We start from the raw sequence: 27,114 nt of genomic DNA on the forward strand, positions 1-27,114 counted from the left end.
TTCTTGCCTCTCCGGCCTGAGGTGATGCTCAGAGGAGCCCCAGAGCAAGCGGGGCCATGGCGGGGAGGCTGGGGGTCGAGTCTTCTTGTGGCTCCGGCCCCTTCCTGTCCACCCCCGATCCCAATTATCTTACCAGCCCAGCACATTAGAGCTCTGGCTTTGCTGTCCCTTTTTGCTAAAAGAGAGAGAAAAAGAAAAACACAGCACAACATTCTGGGGTCCAAAACAAACGCCAAGGACAATGTTAATAAATACATAAAAATGTAAGGATCTGGATCTCAAAGGCACTTAACACAGCAGACAGAGTCGCGCAGGAATGGTTCAGTGTGTGCCCCGGCCTCCCTGGGAGGGGGCGGGCAGCGGGTGGAGAGGGCACCTGGGGAACCCCTCTAGGGCCTGCATGCTCCAGGGGTTGCAGCCCGGGGCCCACTGCTCCTATTCCTCTAGCCTGGCTCAGAGTGGCTCCCGTGCCCTGGAAACAGAAGAACTGGCCAGCACCTCTACGGCCTGCTAAGGAGTCTGGGAGACCCTCTGCACGACTCAGAGCGAGGACCCCTGGGAGACATCCTGGGAACCAGGCGGCTTCCTGAGAGCCAGAGGGTCCAGGGAAGTCACCTGCCCTTGGAGGTAACAGGGCAGGGGTGGGGGGGCAGCCGAGGCCCCAGGGCGCTGTGGGCCAGTGTCTCCTCCCCACCCCCACACAGCGCAGAGGCTCACGTCCTGCCCTGGGGCACCTGACCCTTGTCACACCCCTAACCCCACCCAGCACCACAGACAAACCTCTGGCCCAGCATAAGCCAGGTGGGAGAAGAAGACCCCTGACTCCGGTGGGAGCGTGCTTTGGTAGAGGGCAGTGATTGACGGGGCTCAGCCTGAGAACTCACGTCTCCTCTGTGCCCTATCACGTCACCTTCAGGCCGTGCTCCCTTCACACACCAGAGTGATGACCACAGTTGCCATTCCTGGTCCAGCCATGGGTCTAGCACCAGCTGGGAACCCCTGGATGGTAAGGACACACATTCCAGGGTGTCCAGAGCCCCCTTCTCAGGGGGGCTGGGGTGAGGTTAGCAGGCCCACCTGTAACCTGGAGGCACCAGAAGTAACAGGAAGTGCCATCTGCAGAGGCAGAAGTGGCCACCAACATTGCCCTCCAGCCAGCAGATGCGAGTTGGACTCTGCTCCTGGGCCTTGGCTGGAGGAGCTGCCTGGAGCTCTCGCTGTGAAGAGCTGGGTCTGAGATGAACTTGCCCCCCACCTACCCTCGCCCTGGAGCTGGAGCCTTGCGACCACATTCGCCCCCAGCCCACTTCTTCCTGGACCACCCTGTGAGTGCTCCCTCCAGCTTCGCTGGCCCTGCTTTGGCTCTCTGGGCAGAGGGGCCCAGTAGACAGGGCCTCCACAGGGGTCCCCATGAGTGCTGGCAAAGGGATGCAGTTGGGGCCCAGCAGCTGTGTGTGGCTGTGTGTGGTGGGGGTGAGGGTGTTAGCTGGCCCTCAGTCCTGGCAGGAGAGACAGATAGGAGCCCCTGAGAGGTCTGATTTGGTCACCTGGGCTGCTTGCTGAGGTATCTCCGGTTAGGGCTTTCCCTGATCTTTTTCTTCCTCACACACTCACGTCATGGGGTGAAAAGCGTCACAGCCCCAAACGAGAACAATAAGAAGGCGAATAATTTAAAAGGCAGTCCACGCTTGCCCCTGCCCCGCTGTGTGTCCTCTGAGCTGGGGGATCTCCAGGGCAGCACACAAAGTGTAAACTTGACTGGTGGGATGGGCGAGGCGGGGCTCATGTCACCAGGGAGGTGGCAGGAAGGCTGGTGCCTGGATGCTTCGGGTCTTCCCTGAGCTGCCCTTTGTTTTCAGAGGCTGGTGCAGGGGCCCCAGTCCAGCCTGAGGGCAGTCCCCGAGGGGCACGAGGGGAAGTCCCCCAGAATGCTGTAGGGTTCAGTTTCTGGGGAGCAGAGCGGCGCTGGGTCACTGGGGAAGCTGTGCCCAGAGGTCCTGGGAGCTGTGTGGGTCGGCCATGCGGATGGTCATCTGATCCTGCTGGCCCCACAGTGGGCTCCACAGCTTCTGGAGGGGCCTCGGATCCTGGGAAGGGGCTCCCAGGAGTGAGGAAGGGTGGCGGTGAGGCCAGGTGGGGGTCTGGGCTGGCATCAGGCCCCGAGGTCTTCTTGGTACAGGACTCACAGCACAACCGGTAGTAGCCAGGGATGGAGCAGTAGCGATCGAGCACTTCCGTCTGGCAGAAGATGGACCTGTCCCCCACGCAGGGCTCCGCTGCACACACAGCACAAGCACTGATGCTAGAGGACGCCCATCAGCCAGCTCACACCCCTCACTCGGCCCTCCATCTCCCACCCTCGCTGTCTCCAAATCAATCCGAAGGAATCCGATCCACTCTGGCCGGGGCCAGGCAGATGCCCAGGTAACTCACACTGTGACAAGCAGCTTAAACATCCTGCCACCAGTCAGCACACATTAGGAACATTAACCCCCCACCAATTAATGTGGAATCAAGCAGATCTAGGTTCCAGTCAAGCCTCTACCACTTAAAAGCTGCAAGGCCTTGGGCAAGTCACTTAAACTCTCCAACCCTCAGTTTATTCTCCTGTAAAATGGGGACAATGCTGACATTTACCAATGAATAATAACATTATTGTAAATAGCATTTATAAAGTTCCTGGCATAGAGCGGTGCTCACTATATTCGTTTTGTTTACTTTGGTTCAATGTCATCTAAAAATGTTTTTGCATTTCTGTGATAACCTCAGGTAGGTCTCTCTAGACAATGTGAAGGCAGGAGCTTTACTTTCTACTAATTTTTGCCAGGGAAAGAGAGAAGAGAGGGGGACAGGGTGGGGGTGGGGGGGGGAGAGGGAGAGAGAGAAAAAGAGAAGAGGGAAAAGGTAGGGTGCTGGCTTAGGGGAACAGGAGAGAGACCTGAGAAATTGGAAAGCCAGTGGCCTCTAGATGGCGCCAGAATTCTAGGATTAGGATCAGAATCAGCGCTCTCCTTTGCTCCTGGGAGGAAAAGGAGAGGAAACCCAGGCACTTAAGAGCCTGAGCCTCAACCCAGGAGCAGAGCAGCTGCAAGACTGGAGCCAGAAGATCCTCTGCGGACACTTAATCAGACCCTTTTATTTTACAGATGAGGTCACTGAGCTCAGAGAGGTTCACAGATTTGCACAAGGTCACACAGCCAACTGGTCCTCTAACGAGGAGTTAGGGTCTGGGATTTTTCTGTTACTCATCTTGTCAGACCCTGGTCCTTGGGAAGGTGGGAAAGGGAAATAGAGAAGGAACCTAGGAAGGAAGCACAGAACATAGAGCCTGGGACACAGTGGGTGCTTAGGCAGTATTTATTAATGGATGGATGGGTGGAGAGATGGATGGGCTGGCGGGTGGGCGGAAAGATGAGAGGGTGAGCTGATGGCTCCTGATCATGGGGCAGAGAGCAATGACTGCCGCTATCCTTGCTGCTGTCAGCTGACAGCTGGGCAGGAGCGCAGGCAATATCTCATTTAATTCTCTTAACAGCCCTTTTAAAGACAGCTCAGAACTATAATTGCTTATGCAAAAATCTTAGAACCAGATACAGTTCATAATTCAGAACTTTCGAGGTTAGAAAAGTAATATTCAGTGTATTCACATTACATAACATCCCCCCCGGAGACTGGGAAGTCACCTTGTAACCAAATCCGGCAATGTTTCTGTAGCAAAAGAATCATCTCCTGTTGGTTCAGTTCAGATTTTGCTGCCCAATGAGTTTGTACCAGATTTAGGGAGACACCTGCAGCTTTCAATATTTTGGAGCTGCGGATAAGGAATCAGGGACCGATACAAGCATCATCCCCACCTCACAGCTGAGGAACCCAAGGCTCCAGGAGGCTAAGGTCATGGACAGACCGGAAGCTGGGCCCCCTCCACTGCACGGCCCAAGCCCGTGATGCTGTGAACACTGGACGGCTGGGGAGGGGGTGGGGTCCAGAGATACACTTACTTGATGATATCTTGTTGATGGGATCTAGGGGTCCAGACGGTGGCACCCCCTGCCTATCTGGAGTCACAAGTTCCTGGACGTCAGCCCTCACTGTGGAGTTCTGGAGATTTCCTGTGAGAGGGAAAAGCAGCTCTAGCACTTGGGCCGGGAAGCCAGCCAGGCGGGGCTGGCCCCCAATCCCACCCGGCTCACCTCCGCAGGCGGGCAGGCTGCAGAGCTGGACCACGGCCGGCTTGTCCCCCTCACACTGCCCCAGGCTGCTGGCGTTGGTCCGGCACACCACCTGCCGCTGCTGGATGCCCTCTCCGCAGGTGACAGAGCACTGCCGCGGGGACACCGGGGTGGGGGGTGTGGAGAGACAGAGGAAGAGGCGGTGAGCTCTGAAGTCCAGCCAATGCCCAGGACAGAAAGGGGACAGGGGAGGGTGCTACGTCGCTGCTTGACCAGAGGGCTATGCAAGGACTGCTCTCGGCAGCCTCTCCAGGACAGCACAGCAACTCTCAAATACTCCTGTACCAGGTGGGAAAGAGCCACCGCCCTGATCTTAGAACCCGCTGAACCTTCCCACCATCTGGAGGGATCCTGTAGGACCCCATTTCAGCACGACTGCTCGTGTCCACTGTGTCTGGGTCCTTAAATATTTCGTGTATCACCCTGGCAAACTCCCTGTTGCTATCCACCGGCTCAAGGGACCTGGGGCAGGTCTGTGCACGGGATGATACCTTAAGGGGACGTAGGAACCCAGACTGTAACACCTGCGAAGCTGAGAGAGCTGGGTAACAGGGTCGCCAGTGGACCCCTCCAGCTCTGACATTCAACGTTCAGCTTGCAGACGCGTGCTCAAAAGTGTCTTCATCCCCAAGAGGCAAAGGCGTGGGTGCACGGAGCAGAAGGCTGTTTGCAAGGGCTGCCACACACATCATCCCCTGGACCCCACGTACTCTGACAAATGGGTGGGGTGCCATAGGGAAGGGCAAGGGTGTCCCACGTGACCAGGTCACTGGATTTTGCAGGCACTGAGCACAGCCTTTCCCGGTGGGATAGGAAGGACTTGCAAAGGTCCACTTCTCCTATCTCGGCAAGTGATGGTCAAGGGAGACACAAGGGTCACACGCCACACAGAACTGTGGGACAAAGAGGCTCTTCTTCCCGGGATGAATGATAACAAACAGCAACAGCCTCGGAGTGCTCTGCCCGTCGTACAGGGGCAACCACCTTCCACCAGCTCTCACCTCTCTGTTTCATGTTAGGGACCCTTTGTGGACCAGCAGTCTTTCCGTTTGATACTCAAACAAACAAAGCTATATATTATGGAGAAGAATATAAAATCTGCCTGAGTTGCGTGGGGATTTTTAGTTATTTAAAATACTCTGTATTATGCAATATTTCAAGCCTACAGAAAAGTATGAGGAAGTTGGTCATGAATGCCTGTTCAAACACCCCCACCAGCAGCTTTAATAAATCAGCATTCCAGCATTTTCAAACATTGTGTTCTGCCTTTTTAAACTGTAAGTAAATGGTACCCCTGTTGGAAGTGTTTTTTTTTTCTTCAGACCTCAATGCTTTTTCTCACCTGTTTTTCTGAGGTCTATCTATATTGATTAAGTGCAGTTCAAGCTTATTCATTTTTCTTGCTGTATAGTATTTTATTACATGAATAAATCATGGAGGTTTTTTTGGGGGGAGGTGGGGGGTCCAATTTCCTATGGATGGATATTTAGAATATTTCCTGATATTTTGCTATTATAATAAGCATCATTGTGCTTAAGTCCATGATCAAATGAGGTTTTAAAAATTGTAATCAAATATACAGATCATAAAATTTACATTGTAAGCATTTTTAAGTGTACAGTTCAGTGGCATTAAGTAACTCGCATTATCACATGACCGTCACCACTATCCGCCTCCAGAACTGTCTCTTCTTCCCAAACTCTGTACCCATTAAACATTCATGTCCCATTCCCCGCTCCCCAGGCCCCTGGCAACCACCTTTCTGCTTTCTGTCTCTATGAATTTGGTTGCTCTAGGTGTCTCACATAAGTGGAATCATACAGCATTTGCCATTTTGTACCTGGCTTATTTCGCTCTACATCACGTCATCAAGGTTCATATCAAACGAATTTTTTTTTTTTTTAATTTTGTCTGCACTAGGTCTTTGTTGCTGCGTGCAGGTTTTTCTCTCTAGGTGTGGTGAGTGGCGGCTACTCTTCACTGTGGTGTACAGGCTTCTCATTGCGGTGGCTACTTGAAAAAACTTCCCTGTGGCCCCTGGACTATTCCACAGCCTTCTTACTGTTTGCCCTTTTCTTCCCTGGCCTCCCAGCAACGAACTTTCTACAGAGCGGCTAGAGTGATCTTTAGACCTGAAATCAGAGCCTGTGGCATACGTACATTAAAACCTTTCAAGTTTCCCACTGCTCTCAGAATAACTCTAACTCCTCACAAAGCCCTGCAGGATTTGACCCCTGCCCACTCTCCAAAGACGTCCTATAGCCCCTGCCCCTCCCGTCCAGCTCTAGTCCCAATGTCCTCTTGGTTTCTGGAATATGGCAAGGTTGTTCTTTCCTCGGGGTCCTCTTATGGCTCACACCTCAGGTCTCAGCTCGAATGTCACCTCCTCAGAGAGGCCCTCTCTGATACGTTACACTATTTACTCCTGCTCAGCTCCAACTGCAACCTGTAAGTGCTCTCGTTCCTTGTACTTGTCTCTTATGTCCTCCTCACTGGACTGTAAGCACCACGAGGACAAGAACCAGGTCTGTCTGGTTGGTCGCGGGTTGCAGGCATTCTTAGTACAGTGTGCCTGGGATGTAGCTGGCACTCAGTAAATACTTCTATTCTCCAGCGCCCTCCAACCCCGCTCCCAATCTTAGTTCCCCGACCAGGGATTGAACCCATGGCCCCTGCAGTGGAAGCGCAGAGTCTTAACCGCCGGATCGCCAGGGAAGTCCCAGTAAATATTTCTTGAATACAAGAATGTCCTTCAATGTGCTCATCTGTAGCCTAGGCCTCCTAACTCTGACTGAAGGCCAAAGCTGATATTGAATGAACATAAAGGCCAAGCCCTGAGCCATGGCCCAGCAATATATGGGAGCTGTTGGACTCAGTTCTGAGGAAAATCGGATCAGAGGTGGGGAGAGAAATTCAGCCAGAAACTCTCAGCCTGCAGGGAGCACCAGATTTCTCTGCAGCTCCCCCACCCAGACCCACCTCTTCCTTGACTTTCCAGGGAAGCTGCCTGTTGGCCCAGCCCCTCCCACCCTCTGAGCACAGCTCACCTGGGACCAGGCTCCTGTCCGCCACTGGGCTGGACAGGGCACACGGAGGCAGGGCCGACGGGCCTCGGGTCGGTCCCCGGGGCAGGCCTTGGCCGGCATGGCCTTGTGGGTACCATTGGAGAGGGGCAGCAGGCACTGCACCCCCCGAGTCTGCACCCCCAGCTTCCCACAGCTCCGGCTGCAGGAGCCCCACTCCTCCGTCACCCACCTGGAGACAGAAAGGGAGAAAGGTGGAGGGAAGGCGGGACTATGGGACACTTCCTCCCAGGGCCACTCCCACCCCTGAACCAGCAAAGGCAGAAGCCAGAGAGCGGGTTTGGGCTTCAGAATGCTTGGGGGCCAAGCCAACCATCCACATGACTCTGCAGCTGCCAGGTGTGTGGCCTTAGGGAGGTCACTTATTCTTTGCTCTGTTCCCTCATCTGAAAAATGGGTATAATGTATATTTAAATCCTGGCACCCTGTGTATCCTTGGACCAGCTACTAACTCCTCTAAGCCTCAGTTACCCCATCTTTACACCAGGATTCTTTCAACACTTCATAAATATTTGCGTGTCTATCATGTGCAGGCACTGTCCTAGGTGCTGAGAGTCAGCAGAGCACAAAACAGATAAAAACCACAGTTTGCACAGTAGAAGCCCTTGCCATGGGACTCTTGGGACAATTAAAGGACTTGTAAATGTAAAGCACACAGCAGAGTGCATGACATGCAGCAGGCACATCATAAATGCAGGCACTGTTATTGTCACCGTTAGTGCCTGCAGAGCATTACTGCTGATCGGCTAAGCTGCTGGTCTCCAAGCGTCTTTTAGCCCCAGAGCAACCTCCAGCAGCATCTTAAGCAAGCGCCCACTGGAAGAGTTAGACAAAAGCAAAACTGCTCTGGTGGGGTGGAGGGAGGGGTAGCCCCCACATTCTACTCCTGAGGCATCATATAGTAAACCACGGCTTTCAGCCAACCCCTTCCTTTAACAAACAAAACAAAAAGCCCCCAAACTTCCTTTGGCATTTTACAGATGAGGAGACAAGCCGGGGTGGGGTGACCTGCTGGGGGTCATGGCAGAGTTCGCTCCGCCTGCTCTGTGATCACACAGCATGTGCAAAGTGGCCTGAATAAAAAGTAAGACATAAAAGAGAAGCATGGAGGGCTAGGGGGCTGGGGATCATGGCCTGGGCTGGGCACAGGGAGGCCATGGCAGGCTCTAGCACCGGTCACCAGCTCCTACCTGGCCCTGAGGTCCATCCACCCTTAGGAGCAGAGCTGCTGTGGGTCAGCAAGGCCAAATTGGGACCCCCCCCAACCCTGGAAGGACTCCTTGGAGGCAGGAGGATATACTCCGTGGTTTTCCTACTGGTCAGCTACGCTTGGCTCTGCCTGGAGGCCACTAGAGACGTGTGCTGGGGCTGAGGCAGCACTGGGCAACAGGCTCAGAGACCAGACATCGACCCTCCACAAATCACAGCTCTCTCCTCTCCCCAAAGCCACCTCCAGGTAACCCCAAGAACATGACCTTGGACTCAAAAAGAGCCTGTATCCTCAGGCCAGGGAATCCCAATCAGGGGTTAGACCACAGCTGGAGGCTGCAAGGCGAGACCACATCCCTGGGCCCTAGATGACTGGGCAGAAAGGAACCAGTAGACAGGGTCCTGGCCTCGGGCCTGGAAACACTGAAATCCATTTCACCTCCATGGACCCCCTGGACCATTGAGGGTGAGCTGTGTCTCCAAATCAGGCCTCAGCTTCCCCATCCGTAAAAGCGTGCTGGGAAGGACAGAACAAAGGCAGCATCTTCCCCGTTCTGGGCGTGAAAGTTAATCCAGAAACCCCAGAGGAGAGAGAGGGGCGAGGAGGGCAGCGCTGGACATGGGTAGAGTGTGGCATGGGGGTGCTCTCTGCTCACGGAGTCCCGGTCCTGAGGGCTGTGTGCCCCCACCCTCCAGCGCTGCGGGAAGCAGGCTCAGCAGCGCCTCGTCCTGAGGTCAGGGCGGAGGGAGGGTCTGTGTCAGCGCCCTCGCCCCTCCCCAGAAGCACTCACGCAGGCTGGGCACACGAGTGCTGGTTGCAGCGCCGGCGGACGGGCTTGGGCCTCTTCCTGTGGTCGCACAGGTGCCGCTGGACCAAGTGGTGGTCTCGTCGGCGCCGGCAGCCGTACTTGGCGAACTGGATCCCTGAAGGGAGGGCAGCTTGCTGCGGGGGCTCAGTCCCACCAGGCCCCACTGTCCTGCCCAGAGCCTCAGGGACGGTGAGCTCTGGAGAGCCTGGAGCCAGTCCCACCTCCCTCTGTGCTTTTGCACCTTCTCCTCCCCAAGCCACTTTCTGAAGACTCCTTCCTGGACCAGCCCATCTCAAGTGTCCCTGGTACAGTGCAGGTAGGGACATGGCTCTGGACCACTGCCTCTCTGCACAGCTGGTGAGCTCTTACAGGGCAGGGGCCCTGCCCCCGCTACTGCTCTAGCACTCCAGCCCAGCCCAGCCCAGCCCAGCCCCAAGGCCCTGCCCGGGCAGGCTGCCACACCCCAGAGACCTTCAAGGAGAAACTGAGGCACGAGCTGGGGACACGTCAAGTGGAGACAATGTCAGGTCCCCGATCCCTCCCGCTTCTCTCCCGAGAGGCCCTGGGCGACTGCACGGTCAGGCAGGCCAGTACCTCCTCCACAGGCCTTGGTGCAGGGCGCCCAGCTCTTGAGGGCCCACTCATAGGTGTCTGTCTCCTCCAGGAGCACGTTGTTGCTCCCAATAAGGGGCAGCAGGTCCTCATGGATGACGTACTTGTAGGCCAGGCTGCTGCGGGGGCCGCCCTCAGCCGGGGGGAGCACCTGAGGGGAGACAGAGGAGGTGGCACAGGGCTGCAGAGCAGAGAAGCAAGGTCAGTATAGGGGGATGGGGGAGGAAGGGTGAAAGGGGAGGATGTGGGCTCAGAAGCAGAACGGGTGAGAGCCAGGAGGGGGCAGCACTGAGCATGGACTGGGGAGGACTTTCAGATCCTAGCCACAAGGCAGAAATCAGGCTAAGCACCTACTGTGCACCAGGCCTGAGAACAGCCTGTGTGCCCATTGGTGATGCTCCTTTCCACACACCTAAGTTTCTGCTAGGGCAGGAACCATGTCTGTTGGTCTGTCCTGCTCACCAGAGCACTCATACTGTCTGATTCTAGAAGATGGTCTATAATAGAGACTCTTATCAGGTGTATGATGGCAAATATTTTCTCCCATTCTGTTCAGGTTATCTTTTCACTTTCATAAAAATGTCTTTTGATTGTATGAAAGCTTTCAATTTCCATGAAGACCAATTTATCTCTTTTGCTGCTCATGCATTTGGTATCATATCTAAGAATCCAAGGTCATGAGATTTATCCCTCTATTTTCTCCAAGAGTTCTATGGCTTTAGCTCTCGTAGTTAGGGCTTTGATCTATCTTGAGCTGATTCTGGTATACGGTGTGAGGCAGGGGTTCAACTTCATTTTTCTGCATGTGGATATCCAGTTGCCCCAGCCCCATTAATTGAAGAGATTCTTCTTTTCCCACTGCATGGTCTTGATAGTCTTGTTGAAAATCAACTGACCGTGGGTGTATGGGTGGGCGACAAATACAGGGTGAATAGAAAGCACATGTTGGATTAAGTTAATATGCTGACACCAAGAGTCTTCAGACCCTGCCCTCTAGGGCCTCCCTGACTAATGAGGGTAGCACCAGGATCAAAGCTGTCCAAGGTCTCCCTGCCACCAGCCAGGGCCAACAGAGTTCCTCCTGCTCTGGTCTCCTGGGTTAACAATCCCTGCTCCATAAGCCCTGGCTTACAGTCTAGGAAGAGAGAGTGTAGGCAAATGTGGGCCCCAGCCGGGACAGTGGCCCCACCCCCCTCTCAGGAGGCTGGCAATGCCAGACAGCACCCTTGGGCCACAGGCCACTGCACTCCTGGACTCACTTGCTGGCAAAGCCATAATGCAAGTGCACACTGGATGGTGGCAGGATGACGGGGGAGCCAACCCAGGTCCCTCCAGCTCCTCCTGGGCCCTCTTTCTGACCCTGCAGTATGGAGAACAGTCTCCCTGTGTATGGCGTCTCTGATCGAGCAGTGAGACAACAGTTTCTTTTTCCCTCCTCACTTGCCATCCTGCCAGCCTTTAAGCACAGAGGACACCTTGGCCTTGGCCAGGCTCCTGAAGACACTGAAACAGGAGGATTTCCACCAGGCCTGCGCTGGCTTGGCAGCAGAGACAGCGAGCTAGGGGACTGGGCTGGGGCAGCGAGTGGGGTGGGCAGGGGCCACTGAGCAGGGTGCGGGCTCACCAGGACGGCGATGGCTTCAGGCAGGGGCCCACTGGTCTTGAGGCTCTCCTTGGCGTCCTCCACGGCGTACTCCCACTCCAGGCCCATTGCGGTGAAGGTCCGGCTCGCGGTTTCCTTACCCTTGGGGTTGAGGATGAAGCTGCCTGTGACCTGGTTCTTCACCGCTGGCCATGGGGAGAGGGTCACACAGATTTCTATTCCCCTCCACAGGAGCAAGAGCCACACCTCAGGGGTTTCAAGGCCGTCCCAGTGGGCCCCACGGGGCTCCTTGACCACCTGTCCCTCCTGCCCATCTGAGCCTTTCCCCAGTCAGATGGGTCATCCCACTGCCCCCACACAGCATCCCTGCCTCTGGACCTGGAACACACCATTCCTCTCACTCTGTTTCCCCTTCTTCCTGCCTGACTAATCTCCACCCACATTTAAGGCTCAGCACGATTCTCTCCTTCTCCAGGAAGTCTCCTTTGATTGTTCAGTCCTCAGGGATTTGCCCCCCCTACAACTTCTACAGCAGAGCATAAAGGCTAAGAGGACAAGCTCTGGAGTCAGATTGATCTGGGGAAGTTAGTTAGCTTTGCTGTGCTGCCTCAATTTCACCATCTGTAAAATGGGAATGCCTCATGAGGATCATTGTAGTATCCCATGCCCACCTACCCTGCCACCAGGCTCTTAGGACAATTAAAGGAAGTTCATATATATAAAGAACTAGGCAGAGTGCATGGCATGCAGTTGGCACTTAATAAATGGTAGGCACTATTCCTATCATCAAAACAGTGCTTGACTTTTAGCACTGTTGGGATTACATCCTGTCTCTACCACAGCCTGTCAGTGTCTCTCCTCCATCTCAGTGTCCTTGGCCCAGGACAGGGCCTGGCATAGAGTGGGAGTACAAAAATATCTGTAAATTTCTACCCCTTAAAGCCTCAGTCAGTGAGTAACTCGAAAGGCGCCAGGTGGCCAGCGGGCAGGAGGTGTGTAGCTGCAGACACCCCAGCAAAGGCCCCTGAGTCACAGGCTTATTTGCACCAGAAGCATCAGGGGTCAGAAAAGGGTTGCACCCTGGGACCCAAGCCCCCAGCCAGGTGGGGAGGGAAAGGCTCCGGAGCCCTGGGGTGGCCCCACCTGGTATAATTATAATATACCAGCCAAGGATCCAGGGCACCAGCCACAAGCTGGTCACTCTGCTCCCTCCTCAGTGGGATCCTCACACACACCTAGAGGTTGGTGCTGTTATTAATCCAGATGGGGAATCAGAGCCTCTGAGAGGGGCAAGCCAGACACACAGAGGCTGGTGGCCCCGCTCTCCTGAGGACAGCCTCCCTGCTGAACGGGAGAAGAGATGCCCCCTCCTCTTCCGCGACCTGATCTCTCTCAGCCTCCAGGATCGCCAGACCCTCCAGGCTACAGCTGAGCATCTCCTCAGGCCGGGCCCTCGGCGGCCCCCCGAGCTCATGGCCGCCGCCGTCCCCGGCCCCCGGCTGTACACGCCGCCTTCCAGGGGTTGGTGGGCTGGACTCAGCATGGACTCTCCACCATCCAGGCCCTGCCAGCTCTGAGCCCAGGCCCTGCCACTGACCCGCCCTGGACCTCCAGCAACTCTCCTAACCTCGCGGAGCCTCCGTTTCCTCTACAGCAAAATGGGATAACAAGAGGGATATCGAAACGAAGGCAGAGTGCCAGCTCAAGGCCCCGCACACGGTGGGCATCAGCAGCACAGCTTCTCTTCCCTTCACTGCCTTTCAGAGTCACGCCCCCAGATTCCAGGAGCACCTAACACGTTTGGACAGGGCCTTGGCCTTCACCGCCAAGGCTGCCACCTGTCCTGGGCTTCTCCAGAGAGCACATACTCTGTTGGCACGAGCCCCTCCCGTCCCCACAGGAACACACACACTCACTCACACATATACATTCTGCACATTTACACTAGGGCCGCCGTGGATCTCGCACACGTATAATCATACAACCTGTGCCAATGACAAGTCTCAGTTCTGCTTCCCTCCCCCCGCAGGCTCCTGGAGAGCTCTAACCCTTGGGGACTCACCCCATAAACACACAGCGAGCGTGCCCACCCCCAGCCTGCCCCGGGTGCTCGGAGTCTCTGCCCTGACCTCCACGGAAGCCTATCGGCTGCCTACAAGCCCATCTAGCTCCTTGGAAGGACCAGACATCTGGGGGGTGGTTGGAAGGGGCTGGCCAGGTGGCCCAAGGGGCTGCTGACATGGAATCATCCATAGGGGTGCAGTAGGAGGAGTGCCTGTAAGCACCGCCCTCTTCTCTCCTTGCCCCTGTCCCTCCCCGGCCCCTGTGCCGGCACAATTCCCCAGAGCCAGACAGGCAACTGGGCAGGGAGGCAGCCAAGCCAAAGTCTCCCGTCTCACAGCTCCCCACGCAGAGGTGCAGCTGGCAGGGGCACAGGGCTGGGAGACGGGAGACCGGGGCCTACACTGGCTCACCCCATGGGTAAATGAGGGCGCACAGAGCCCACAAGCCATCTTGGGCCTCAGTTTCCCCTTGTGCCTTATGCCTGCTTGGACTATACTCAGGTGCCCTCCGGAGCAGGTTAGGAATTTCTACAGCTGTGCTAACATAGATGTGTTCTCCAGGGAGTGCACGTTCTCTGGGAGACTTTTAAAAGGTTTTGTATTATTTTAATAATAACCTAAAAATATGAATGTCAGCATTTTTGTAATAGATGAGCTTGCCCAGGGATGTTATGTTTGTGTTTGTGTTTATGACGAGCTGGCGACAAGCAGTGTGACTTGGTGGGCACAGTGGGTAAGAGGGGCCTCTGGGACATGCGAAGGGCCAGTGATACTGCAGCCCACACACCCTCAGTAAGGAACCTGAACACAGACAAGTGTGGGGGAACCCAGCCTCTGCCCATTGTGCGGGCAACAGCCTCGCCCACCCGCTCTCCAGGAGCCTGCTCCAAACCATGCTTACATGTTTTAAGTTGAGATATAACTAACACACCATACAATTCCGCCTTTTAAAGTATGCAATTCAGTGACTGTGCAATCATCACCACTATCTAACTCCAGAACATTTTCATCACCCCCGAAAGAAATCTGAGAGGACTTCCTAGGTGGCGCAGTGGTTAAGAATCCGCCTGCCAATGCAGGATACATGGGTTCGATCCCTGCTCCAGGAAGATCCCACGTGCCGCGGAGCAACTAAGCCCGTGCACCACAACTACTGAGCCTGCGCTCTGGAGCCCGTGAGCCACAACTATCGAGCCCATGTGCGGCAACTACAGAAGCCCACACACCTAGAGCCTGTGCTCCACAACAAGAGAAGCCACCACAATGAGAAGCCCATGCACCGTGATGAAGAGTGGCCCCCGCTCGCCACAGCTAGAGAAAGCCCATGTGCAGCAACAAAGACCCAATGCAGCCAATAAATAAGTAAATAAAAATTAAAAAAAAAAAGAAAGAAAGAAATGTGAGAGCATCTGCAGTCACTCACCATCGGCCCCTCCCTCCAGCACCTGACAACCATTAATCTACTTTCTGTCTCCATGGATTTGCCCATTCTGGACATGTTCACTTTTTGACAGCCAATGCAGTTTCAGCAAAAACAGAACAAACCAAAGAAACACACAAAAATCTCCCCTATTATATTTATGTTCTTAATTTGAATTCTATTGATTGATTTGGGGGCGCTCATTTTTAATGTCTTGGCTTTACAGCTATATAACTGCTATACATATAAAAGGTAGGCGTCTAGCTTAGAGGCTATGTGCTTAAGTACCATTATAATAAGAATAACGGACAGGTCCTTGTGGTAGACCGCAACAACGGGTACAAACTCCTCCCAATCCTGTCTGCTTATCTCTCGGCACTGTGATGTACCACATTTCCCATCAAGAGATAGTCTGTTTCTACCTCTTGAGTCTAGGCTTGGCCATAAGACTTGTTTGGGCCACTGGGACCTGAGAAAGCAGGACACAAGCAGAGACTTGAAGTGCTTGCACACCACGGTTTGCCTGCTCTTGCCACTCCTGAGGACCATGTGACACACTGTCAATCCCGTGATCCCAGCTGACAGCCAGGACCAACCAGGTCCCTACAGACCCACCAGCTGACTGCATTTGCATGAGTGATTCCAGGCAGATGAGTCAGAAGAAGCACCTAGCTGAGCCCAGCTCAAACTGGTGGCCCACAGACGCGGAGCTAATAAACACTTGCTGCGTGAAAACTAAGTTTGGGGATGCTATGTTATACGGCAAAAGTTAACTAATACATTCTATGAAAATGGTTTACCTTTAGAAGGTACCTATGTGCAGAAGAAATTAACAGTGGTTGCCCCTGGGGAAGGAAACTGCTCTTGGGGGTTGCGGTGGTGAGGAGGTGGTCTTCCCTGCATCTCCTTTCATACTTTCTGATATTTGAACCATGGAGCAGGTGCCCATTTCAACATGAATAAAAATGAATCAATCAATAAAAAGGGTTCTCTCCCATTACTCAAATTCATGAAATGCCTCCTGCCTTAGAATCCTCTCCTCTGCTCTCCCAGCTCTCCCACACCCGAGGGCAGGTCCCAGGGCCCAGCTGCCCATCTCCTGGCATCCCGGCACTCACCAATGCAGTGGGGGACCTTCTCCAGCTCCTCAATCTGGATGTGCCTGGCACCTGCTGGGATCTGCACCAGCTTTAGAGCCCCTGCCGCAGAGGAGGATCCAGAAAAACTGTGAGCATCATGAGCTGGAGGCCCCACTGCCCAGCATTCCCCATCACTCCCTCTCCTCACAGGTACCTAGGAACCTCAGTTTCCTTATCTGTAAAATAGGGATGGGCCCTTCTCCACAAGGTGCTGACAGGATCACAGTTCATATAGTTTAAAATGCTCTATAAACACTACTGAGCTCTCTGTGTGTGTTAGTTTCTATTGTTTCCCAGTTTCTTGACCCTCCTCTTCTCTCCTGACTTTCTCTCCCCTCTTTCTTCTCACACTTTAAGCCAGTGTAGGGATTCAGATGAAACAGACTATGAAGATCCAGCATGGGGGGCCCCCATGATCCTCCCAATCCGAGGCCTGAAAACTAACCTTTCTTAGAGCCATCAACTTTCACCCAACAAGCAGAGGTGCAGCAAAGCTGAAACACTCCCAAAGTGGAAACAAATCTAGTTTATACGAAAGTGTAAAGGACTAATATCTGGCCCTTTTCAACAGCAAGTGTGGCCAGATTGGAGGTGGGCAGGGAAGTCAAGGAACTCTAAGGTCCCAGGAGTTCAAAGTAGGAAGCACTCCAGTTTAAAGAAAACAAAAGAGAGAGAGAGAGAGAGAGAGAGGAGGAAAAATTACCAGTCCAGCTTGGGTCTCATCTACAGACTTGTCTGATCCCTCACTCCCACCAACAACCCCAGGCCAAAGCAATGGCAGAGCTCCTATGACAACACAGTGCCCAGCAGGAAATTCTTCTGAGCTCCCGAGCCCGAGGGCAGGCAGAGCACGCCTGGAAGATGAGGGACCACAGCCAGGGGCAGCCCGGGAATGTCTGAGACAGACTCCAGGGCCCCGCTCCCCACGCGTAACTGTGGCCCGGCTCAAGGGGTGAGCGCCCACCGAAGGGATGGCTGTGGCTCTAGGGAGCCTGGCTGTGCCAGAACCCCAGCCCCTCCTGGTCGTCCCCCAGCCCCAGCCTGCTCACCTGCCTGCTTGGAGGCCTTGCCCAGCGTCCCCTTCACAGTCCTGCAGTGGGAGTTGTCACCGCCACAGACCCCACACGTGTCATCTGCCTTCATGGACCCCACCTCCTTGTCACAGCCGACGGGCTGAAGCCAGAGACAGGGTCAGCAGAAGGAGGCTTCCACGCGCCCACTGCCACCCCTGGGCCGGCAGCCCCTGGCCACCTCCCCAGGCCCCAGACATGAGAGCACCCTTGACCAAAAGGAATTCCTGGATGGGGCCCTGCCACCAACTCACCAGGAGACGTGGGCAAGGTCTTAACCCTGGCCGTGCCTCTTCCCTTGAAAGAGGCTGGGCAGTAACCCCTTTCCAGCATCCCGGGGCCACGTTGAGGACCAAGGGGTATCACGGGTGGGGAAGGTGAGGCGAGGCTTGTCTTCCCAGGGACCAAAAGAGGGCAGGCAGTGCAGCCCTCCAGTCTTCCGGGGCGGGCAGAGCGCGGGCAGCCCGGGAGGGAGCACCTACCACACACTCGCCGCGGGCACAGACGCTGTATGGGTCCCGGTAGCTGCAGCGGGTCCCGTCGTGGACCACCTGGTTCATGAAGACCACGTCCCCCGTGTCCTCTGACCGGCAGATCAGCTCACACTTCTGGGTGTCTGTGGGGAAAGGGCCCACGTTGAGCCAGGTGGGCTCGGAGAAAGTGGGCTGGCCTAGGCCAACATGAGGACGTGGCCTGAGCGAGGAAGCTCCAGGGGCCAGCTCTGGACAACGGGGGAGAACTAGGTGTGGAGCTGGGCGTAAAATCCCTGCTATGTCACTTATCAGCCATGTGACCTTGGGCAAATTAACTGACCTCTATGAGCCTCCGTTCCTTATTTATTACCCCAATCAGTAAAATGCCACATCACATTGTTAAGAAACGTCAAGTGATAAAATAATGTCAACCCTTAATGAAAGCTTACTGTGTGCCAGACTGCTAAAATCTTTCCACATGCTTGATGTACAACTTTAAATGTTTTTTGTGAATTAACTAATTTGAGCCTTTCAATACCTCCAAGGAAGCAGGCTTTAGCATTACAGAGGAGGACACCAAGGACCAGAGAGGTTAAGGAATTTGCTCAAGGCCGCACAGCCACCCAGCAAGTGGCAGAGCCGGGATTCTAACCCAAGCAGTCTGGCTTGAGTCCTGCTCTGACCTCTACGTACACGTCACCAGTCACATATGATGGTGAATCTTAACGTGTTTGTGAGTGTTAGAAGGCTGTGTGAAAGTTTAGGTTTATAAAATGGTGCAGCAGTGAGGGAAGGAAGGAGGATCTTTCTAGTTCTAACAATCAAGTGTTCTCTATCTAGGCTGTGAACATCCTATGAAAGTAGGTTCCAGAGAATATATAAACACTTGCTGTGTTTCTTAGAAAAAGGGAGGTTGGGGCTTAGCTAACTTCCTGGAATTTGTCTAAAAGTCCTGGGAAAACCCAAAGTCCAGCTGCCCCACTGGCCTTGCGGCCCTTTCCCACCCTAGGCTGCAGCAGCTTGTGTGGGTCTGCATGGATGTGCAAGGCTTTGAAAGCAAAATGAGTAAGGAACCATCTGGCTCCCGGTTCCCTGTCCCCGCGCTCCTGGGTACCTGGCGACATCTTGCCCCAGCACTCAGGACTCAAGCCCAGAGCCACAACACCCAATATCACTTAGGATTTCATGCAGAGGGGGAGCTATGTTTCTGGTGGGACCTGGGCCAGGGGCCAAGGGGTGGGGTCTGCCACCCTCCCAAAGACAGGCAGGATCCTGACTAGTACACCCCAGGCAGGTAGTTTTCCGGGCAGCTCTGGAAGGCAGCTGACAGCGGCACATGAGTGGTGAGCTCCCCAGACTAGGAGCAGTCTTAGCAGGGAGAAGACACTCCCTACAAGCATGTTCCAGAGGGGTCTGTGCACTGGTGGGCACTGTGCACAGGCCTCCGAGGTCCCTTCCAACTTGAAGACTGTCATTCTAAATGCAAGCTAAAGAACAGAGGGTCTTGCAATTGATACTTTAGAACCAGGACTACGAAGAGGTGGCCCTGGGCTCAGGAGAGGAAAGGCCATCTGTCTGAGGCTGAGGGGCTGTGTGGTAGGACCATGGAGAGGCCAGCTGGGGAAGGTAGACTCAGAGGACTGTTAAAGACCCTTCCAGCCTGAAGGTGCTAAGACAGGTTGAATCCCAGCCTTCACTGGCTTCTCTCTGCTGCTACAAAAGCCATCACTAGAAATGCTCCAAAACAGACAGGCTCTGGCTTGGCCCCAAAATTCAGACCCTCCACATGAGTCCCAAGGCCTGTGTCTATCCCAGGACAGCCTGGAAGGGGTCAACGGGAGGATCCCAAAGGCTCCCACTGGCCTGACTTGCAAATCATTTTCATTAACTGCTGAAACAGTAGCATCATCAGTAAAACCTAAAAACATGGTAAGGAAAGGACTGAGCTTCTCAGGACGCTGGTTGTGCAAAGCGAGGGGTGCCTGCACCTGTACAGGGCCTTCCGCACAGGTAAGGCCATATCTGAAAGGCACCAACCCCAACAGACAGCACTGCTGCCAGCCTCAATGGTACCTCTGGGGCAAGTAACCCTTGCTCAAGACATTGTCCTTGCATCCGCCAGAAAACAGCACAAGCACACAAATCACAGACACACTGGTGGCCCCCCAGTGCACACAGTGCAAAGGCCTGCACAAAGGCATGTGGCAAACCTGCCAACTGCAATGTCCCTTTTGGTGCTGCCACTGTCCCTGCACCTTCACTGGTGCGCCAGGGGTGGGAGGCCCTGTCTGGGAAAACGTGGACCCAGCAGATGCCCAAGGCCGTGGGGGGTGGGAAGCAGGGCCCCACTCACCATCGTCCGGCTCATAGGGTATCCAGCTGTGCTTAGCGTTCTGGTGGACATAGTAGGAGTTGCGCTTGGCGCACTGCTGGGCCCGGAAGTCCTCATAGGGCCCCGGACACTCCTCGCTGTTGCAGACCTGGTACTGGAACGTGGGCCCCGAGCACAGGCGGCCTCCGTAGGCTGGGCTGGGGCAAGCACAGAGAGACCTTGCTGGCTGGGAAGGCTGGGGAGGGGGCCAGCCTTCTCACGTGGCCACCTGGGGTGGCTCAGCTTTTTAGAGCAGCATAGAAAGGGGCTTCCAAACTGGAGAGGAACACCCACTGTGAGGAGTTCTGAGCTCAGAGTCTTTTGGTCCCTTTAGGCATATGCCACCTGTGTGTGTGTATGTGTGTGTATGTGTGTGTGTGTGTGTGTGTGTGTGTGAGAGAGAGAAAGAGAGAGAGAGAGAGAGAGATGGGGCAGAGGAGAGAATGAGAGAAAGAAAAGGGGCAAGAGATGGGGCGGGGAGGAGGGGAGGAAGACAGGAGGGAATGACTAACCCCCTCCAACTGGGCTGGAAGAGAAATCAGTCTTACTCATCTCTGTATATTCTTCCAACCGTTACACAGGGCCTGACATACAGTAGGCCCTCAATAAATGACTTAACTGCTCCTATGTGCATCCACTTCCATTTAATAGCATAATGAACTAAGGAGTGGTAAGAGAGACTTGGATTTGGAGTCAGAAGATCTGGCTAAATCTAACCCCAAGTCCTGCTGTTCCTTAATTTCCCCTTTAAAGGAGGAACTATAACACCTCTTATTTTACCTACCTCCTGGTGTGTCTGTGAAGAATAAATTTAAAAAGTGTATTTTAAAGCGATCTGTACTCTCTTCCCCACTAAATTAAATGGATTTGGTAAGATTATGGATACAAAGTATCCAAGTAAACAAGGTTACTGGAACTCTGCTCAGAGAGGCTGGGAGGGTTACATGGGTTCATGCCCACAAGAGCTCAGCATCCCACCTGGCACAGAGAAAGTGCATACACTGCAGGGATTATAACAGCAGCTGGCCTTTATTAGTGCTTAATCTGTGCTGGGCATGGTGCTGGGAGTACACATATTATTTCATTTAAGCCTCATAAAATAAAAACAGTTATTATTACAGGAGTCCAATAAATGGGAGCTTAGATCAAGGGGATAACCATCTGTCATGACTGGGTGGTGGTTTATTCAGAGCGCACATCACTGGGCCTTTCTTTAACCCGGCTTTCATATCCCCAACAGGTTGAAGTTACAAGGCTGTTCGTTTTGGCTCATATTTGTAAAGAGTCAGTACACAGGAACAGGCTGCTCCAAGAGGCACTGAGCGTCCCTTCCCTGGAGGTACACAGCGGAGTATGAAGGACCACTCCTGAAGATGCTAGAGGGAGGATGACTATCACGGAGTCTCTGTGATCCTAGGACCCTGCCATTCTTAGGTCCCCATCACATCACTCAGTGCGGTGAGGGGTGGGGCCGGCCCTGCCCCACAGAGGTTCAGAATGACTGAACCTGGAGACAGATGACCTGCACGGCCAGTCCTGGCCAGCCCCGGCCAGCCCCCATCTCTCACGAAGCTGTTCTAAGCAGGCTGCTTCAGTTTGCGAGATGGAGACCATAAAGAGCTGGTGCTCAGAGGTTCCAAAACCATGGGAGGGGATCTTCACAGAGGAGATAAAAGGGAGAAATAGATGATTCCCCTGGAATGCTGAAATATGGGTGGGGGTAGTGGGGGTGGGGGATTTGATGATAGTAAAAGATAAGTTAAGAAAAATTGAAGGAAGTTTTGCTTCATGTATTAGGAAACAGACGGGGAATTTATCTTCCCAAGACATGGCTAGTGAACATTTAGATCAGTGTTTTCTCAGAGTTTAACTGGAGGATCAGGGTCACAAGAGGGCTTGCTAAACTGGCCAAGCCTTGGGCCCAGACAGACTCTGTAGAATCTTCCGCACACGAGAATTTGAAAATCACTGGTTCAGACCCAGTCTCAGATGTCAGACCCACAGGGAGATGTCAGACCCAGGCGGAAGTGACTTGGCACCCCCAGCAATTTCGGATCGTCTTCCACTGGAACACACAGCCACTGGCAGGAGACCTTTCTAGGGCCCTGCCCCCCAGTGCCTCCCCCTCCAAGCCCCTCAGGCCCCTACCCTGCCCACCTCAGCCAAGTGCACTCACGGGGGATTGTCACAGCTCCGGCTACGGGATTGAACCCCGCCCCCACAAGACCGTGAACACGACCCGAACTTGGTCCAGGAGCTCCAGCCTCCGTCCTGGCCGTAAGTCTGCTCTGGCGACTTCCAGATGCAGTGACCTTTGAAGCACCACTGGGATGGAGCAGAGGGTATGAGGTCAGCCTGGGGCCACTGCTGCCCAGCCTGCCATAGAACGTGCCCAACCGGGCACACGGCACAGCTGGTGGGCACCGTGGGTGAGCCCAGAAAAAGGAACGTTAAGAGTACGAGCCTCAGGGTCACACAAGATCCCACCCCTACCGTGAGCTGAGTGACCTTCAGCAAAGGGCTCCACTCTCTGAGCCTGTTCCTCAACTGTAGCATGGGGGTAACAGCGCCTGCCCACAGGGCTGCGGTGAGCACTCAACTAGACAACGCCCAGCACACACCGCCCTCCACAGAGCGCAGATGGTACAATGAGCAACGACAGTGACTGCAATTATTTGGTTTACCGCCCCCAGAGGAACAAAGGGCTGATAAGGAAGAGAAGACACAATTTTCCCACACGATCTAGAGTTGACCTTGGCTCTGCACCTTGAGATCACCATCCAGGGGCCCCAAGCAGGTATGTTCATGGGAGGGAAGCCAGCCCCACAGGAGGTCCGGCCACGCCGTACAGGGAGCGGACGCCTCAAGGCCAAGAGGTCTGGGTTTGCACAGCTTCACCTTGCTGAGCCTCAGTGCACTTGCCTGTTAACTGGGACTATTCTAAGAACTGAAGGCAACAACGCTTACAAAGCCCTCAGCACAAGGCCAGGCACAAAGGAGGGCTCAACCGAAGTGAACTCCCTTCCCTTTTCCTGTAGGAGCATAGGTAAGAAACACAGCAAAGCTCTCTGGGTCTTTTTCAAGAGATAGCTCAGTCGTTCTCAGCCTTGGGGTCACTTGGGGAACTTTTCAAATTCCAGATGCCTCAGCTTCACCCCAGACTGAATCAGACTTCTAGGGGTAGGGATTTTTAAAAGAAGTGGGAATTTTTAAAAGAAGCACTAGACAGTTGACCATTGAACAACTCAGGGGTTAGGGATGCAGTTGAAAATCTACGTGTAACGTATAGTCGGCCCTCCATAGCCGCGGTTCCACATCCGCAGACTCGACCAACCACAGATTAGTAGTATTGTGGTATCTACTGCTGAAAAAAAATCTGCATATGAGCAGACCCATGCAGTCCTAACCTGTGTTATTCAAGGGTCAACTGAAATTTACAGGCCATAAACTTCACTCATTTCAAGTGTACAATTCAGAGACCCTTCGTAACTTTACAGCATTTGGCAACCATCACCACAATCCAATTTTGAAACATTTCCATTTGCAATCACTCCCTATTCTAGGGGGTGGGGACTTTTAAAGCTCTCCAGAGGGTTCTAATATGCAGACAAAGCTGAGAGCCATTGATTAACTCTTATGTGAAACTGTGATAGGAGAGGGCCTGGAACTTTGAGCATACCTGGAGCAGGTATACCCCCAGGCTCCAGGACAATAGCCTGCCAGGTTTGCAGCCCACAGCCCCTTGGGCCTGTACAAGGTCATGGAATGTCCCACCCATCTGTGAAAGGACAGACCATTTATAGGTGAGACGGGGAAGAGTGGGTGAGGGCAGAGGAGAGGCTGCGGGGGGCAGCACCCTACTTCTCAGCTCTCTCATTTGCTTGGACATGACTCATAACTTCACGACAACATGAGGCGTGTGAAGGATGCTTGGTCAGCGCTCAGCAGGGGTCAATGAATGGCTCAAGGTCACCACACAGAGATGGGGGCAGGGCAAGCAATAGAGCGGACCTCAGCTCAGGGCTCTCAGACCTGGGGTCCCCCTGACACCTACACACACAAGAGGGTACAACATACCAGGAAGTACGTGAAAGGGCAGGTTTGGGGTTGAGGGGAGGCACAAGAACAGCACGGTGGGTGGGGGGAGGAGGCAGAACACCCGCAGTCTTCCCTTCACCCCTTCTCTGCTAATCACCCTCCGTCTGACCTCCACAGGTTCCCTAACCTGCCTGGGCCGCATCCTCCTCATCTGTAAAATGGGAGCAAGCGTTCCCGCGGATGGGCTATGAGACAAGGCCACACGCTGCTCACTGTAGAAGCCAAGGACTGCGATGCTGGAGAGGAGAGGGTGTGTGTGAGTTCTCGTGAGGACTCCGTGCCCATCTGCCCGCCCGCGAGCCTGGCTCCTGCACTCAACACACCCCCTCCCTACAGCCACGCGTTCACATCCACACTCGGCAGGGACGCAGGTCTCCCCTGGGGCCTGCACCCCGGGAGGCGCTCCTGCTGCAGCCCCCGCCCCGCAGGTACCTTGCCTGGTGCGCACTCGGTCCCATCCAGCGGGGGCCCCTTCTTGGTCTTGCAGAAGTACGGGTTGTCAGGGTGGCTGCACCACAGCTGCTTGCAGGCCTCGAAGGTCCTGAACTGCGTGGCGGGGGAAAGGGGTTAGTGGGCTGGACTAGCTCTCCGGCTCTGACGAGTTGTCAAGGGGGCAAAGGACAGTGACAGAGAGAAGGGAGGGTGTGGTGGGCGCTGGGCCAGAGGACCTCGAGGGAGGCAGGAGGGGTCTATCCAGCCAGAGCCCCGCACACCCACAAACTTGACCCCACCCGAAGTGCCAGCGGCCTCTGGTGACCCCTCCCCTTCCAGCAGGGCACCAGGAAGAAGGCACCAGCCACAGCCCACACGCCTCTTGTCTCCCCTACAAGGCCTCCCCCGCCTCTGTAGAGGCCACTCTGTGACTGAGTAGGGACCAGGGTGTGAGGCTCGGGAGAGGCGGGTCCACTGATGGCCCCCTGAGCTCTGTGCATGTGGGGGGCTTTGAGGGGGCTGCCAGGCTAGCCCAGGCCCTGCAGCACCCAGACAAGGTCAGGACTCCCATCTCCCTCTGATCTCATCCAGCCATGCCAGAGGCTGGTAACCTTATGTTTCAGACTGTCCAGGAAAGCTCCAATTTCCTTTTCTCTCCTATCACCCCCTGCCGGCCAGACTAGTGTCCTACGAATACAGCATCTGGGCATTGAGATCCCATATCCCAGCTGTTTCTCCACCCCCAAATCAGAGACCAGGTGTCCCCGCATGGCCTGGGCAGGGGCAAGGTGGCCACACACAGGGCCTTCTGGTCCTGCAGAGCGGAGGAGGGGGCTGTGTTCCTGGACAGGAGCGGTGTGAGGTACTCGAGGCACCAAGGCCTGACTGCGGAGAGAGCCCCCGGCCCTGGGACGTCCCCTTCTGTGAGCCTCCACCTGGGCCCTGGTGAGCAGCTACTCAGTTCTCTCCTAGGTGGCTCTAGCTGATCACCAGGCTCCGGGCTCGCCCCTGCCCTGTTCTGCAGGGTAGGCACATGCTTGGCGGGGGCGGGGGGCGGAAGGGGGGCGGTGGTGGTGCATGTAACTGACGCTGGGAGAGAAGTTATGGGGGGCACAGGAGGATTTTACCAGTGTGGGACGTCTGCTCCAAACATCCTGCCAGAGGCCCAAAGAGCAGAGGGCGGCAAGTATTTCTCCACCAGGCCAGAGCCCAGCACCTGATCTGACACACGGGCCACCTGACAGATAAACTCCTCCGGTGACCAGCCGGCTCAGGATCCCATCGATGGCCCGCCCTCTCTGTTTTACTCTGTTCCCATCTTTCCAGGCATTCTCCAGCCGCTACACACGCTGCTCCCCTCCCCCGCCTCCGTGGGACTGGGTGAGGCAAGGATACAGCAGAAGGTGGCAGGGCCTGGGCCCTGGTCATCCTGCTTAGGCTAAGGTGCTCTGTGAATGACCAGCCTGGGTCCCAGGAGGACTGCACCTGGCGTCCAGCAGGCAGATGCCGTGGGAACTCACCGCGGAGCAGGTGTGGTACCCAGCGCCGAAGTCGAAGCGGCATTGCTCGTCCATCGAGTAGTCAATGCCAGGCAGCTCTGGAGGCCGGGGCCAGGCAGGCTCAAAGGGGTCATCAAGCAGGCAGGCATAGGAGCTGCCACCAGAGGCAAGGAGGTGAGCCGGGCAGGGGCAGGAACTCCCAAGCTCTCCCTTCCCAGGGGAGGGGGGGATGCCAAGCAAGGAAGGCCTGCAGGAATCTGCCCCCGCTGCCCTGTGCCAGGAACTGCGTTCTCCAGGGAGGACGGGCTGTTCTGCACCCCCTCGCTTCCACCCACGACCACGTCTAGGAGCTCTAGGGCAAGGGCACCCAGGACTGCGGTTAGACACTCAGCTTGTGGCTTTCTTACGGGGCCTGTTTTGCCCACATTACAGAGACACACCACAGCCCAGATGAAGGGTTGGCTCGTGGACAGTTTGAGGGCTCACTGCACTGAGAGACGAAGACAAGTCAGCCCGCCATGTGGGACGTACGCTGGGCCCTGGCCGGCTGCGGCACGAGGTTAGTGACAGTATCTCTGCTGGCACGCGCCCCACCCGAATCCACTCTGCGCCCATTCTCAGCCTTCAGCTCCCAAGTCTAACGCTTGTCCTGGGCCTCCACGTCCCCGGAGCCCCAGGAGCTGACCAGCAAACCCGGAGTTGAGCGTGTCAGGAGCACGATGGTGTGGGGAGGAGAGATGACTTGGGGGAGACGGAGTGGCAGGCCGCTGGCTCCCCGCCCCGGCCCGGAGGGTGGAGGTGACCTACGGGAGGTAGCGGCTGAGCTCCAGCTTGCTGCAGCGGGACCAGTGGAAGCGGTGGAAGGCGGCCTGCACCAGGGGCGCCATGACGCTGCCCAGGCTGGTCTCGTCCGCACAGCCGTTGCCCTGACCATCGTGTTCCATGCCAAGCCTGGAGGCGGGGGAGGACAGAGGGGAGCCTTCAACCACACCCAGGGAGCCCAC

At 55.1% G+C, this 27,114-nt stretch overlaps 1 protein-coding gene across 2 annotated transcripts in view; it reads right to left on the reverse strand.

The window, feature by feature from the left end:
* Positions 1–221: 221 nt before the first annotated feature.
* Positions 222–27,114, reverse strand: part of ADAMTS14 (ADAM metallopeptidase with thrombospondin type 1 motif 14) — a 97,524-nt gene continuing 70,631 nt past the window's right edge. For both annotated transcript variants that reach the window (XM_057737152.1, XM_057737151.1), the window contains exons 8-22: positions 26,918–27,061; positions 26,132–26,264; positions 24,612–24,725; positions 22,258–22,406; positions 20,064–20,239; positions 17,720–17,853; positions 17,217–17,340; positions 16,147–16,227; positions 11,567–11,730; positions 9,925–10,093; positions 9,313–9,445; positions 7,277–7,484; positions 4,191–4,320; positions 3,999–4,109; positions 222–2,276 (exon numbers count right to left, since the gene is read on the reverse strand). In XM_057737152.1, coding sequence (XP_057593135.1) covers positions 1,783–2,276; positions 3,999–4,109; positions 4,191–4,320; positions 7,277–7,484; positions 9,313–9,445; positions 9,925–10,093; positions 11,567–11,730; positions 16,147–16,227; positions 17,217–17,340; positions 17,720–17,853; positions 20,064–20,239; positions 22,258–22,406; positions 24,612–24,725; positions 26,132–26,264; positions 26,918–27,061 — 2,464 coding nt within the window. In that variant the 3' untranslated portion in view covers positions 222–1,782. The remainder of the gene's footprint in view (positions 2,277–3,998; positions 4,110–4,190; positions 4,321–7,276; positions 7,485–9,312; positions 9,446–9,924; positions 10,094–11,566; positions 11,731–16,146; positions 16,228–17,216; positions 17,341–17,719; positions 17,854–20,063; positions 20,240–22,257; positions 22,407–24,611; positions 24,726–26,131; positions 26,265–26,917; positions 27,062–27,114) is intronic.

Source organism: Hippopotamus amphibius, chromosome 5, assembly GCF_030028045.1.
Source record: "Hippopotamus amphibius kiboko isolate mHipAmp2 chromosome 5, mHipAmp2.hap2, whole genome shotgun sequence".
NCBI classification, from domain to species: domain Eukaryota; kingdom Metazoa; phylum Chordata; class Mammalia; order Artiodactyla; family Hippopotamidae; genus Hippopotamus; species Hippopotamus amphibius.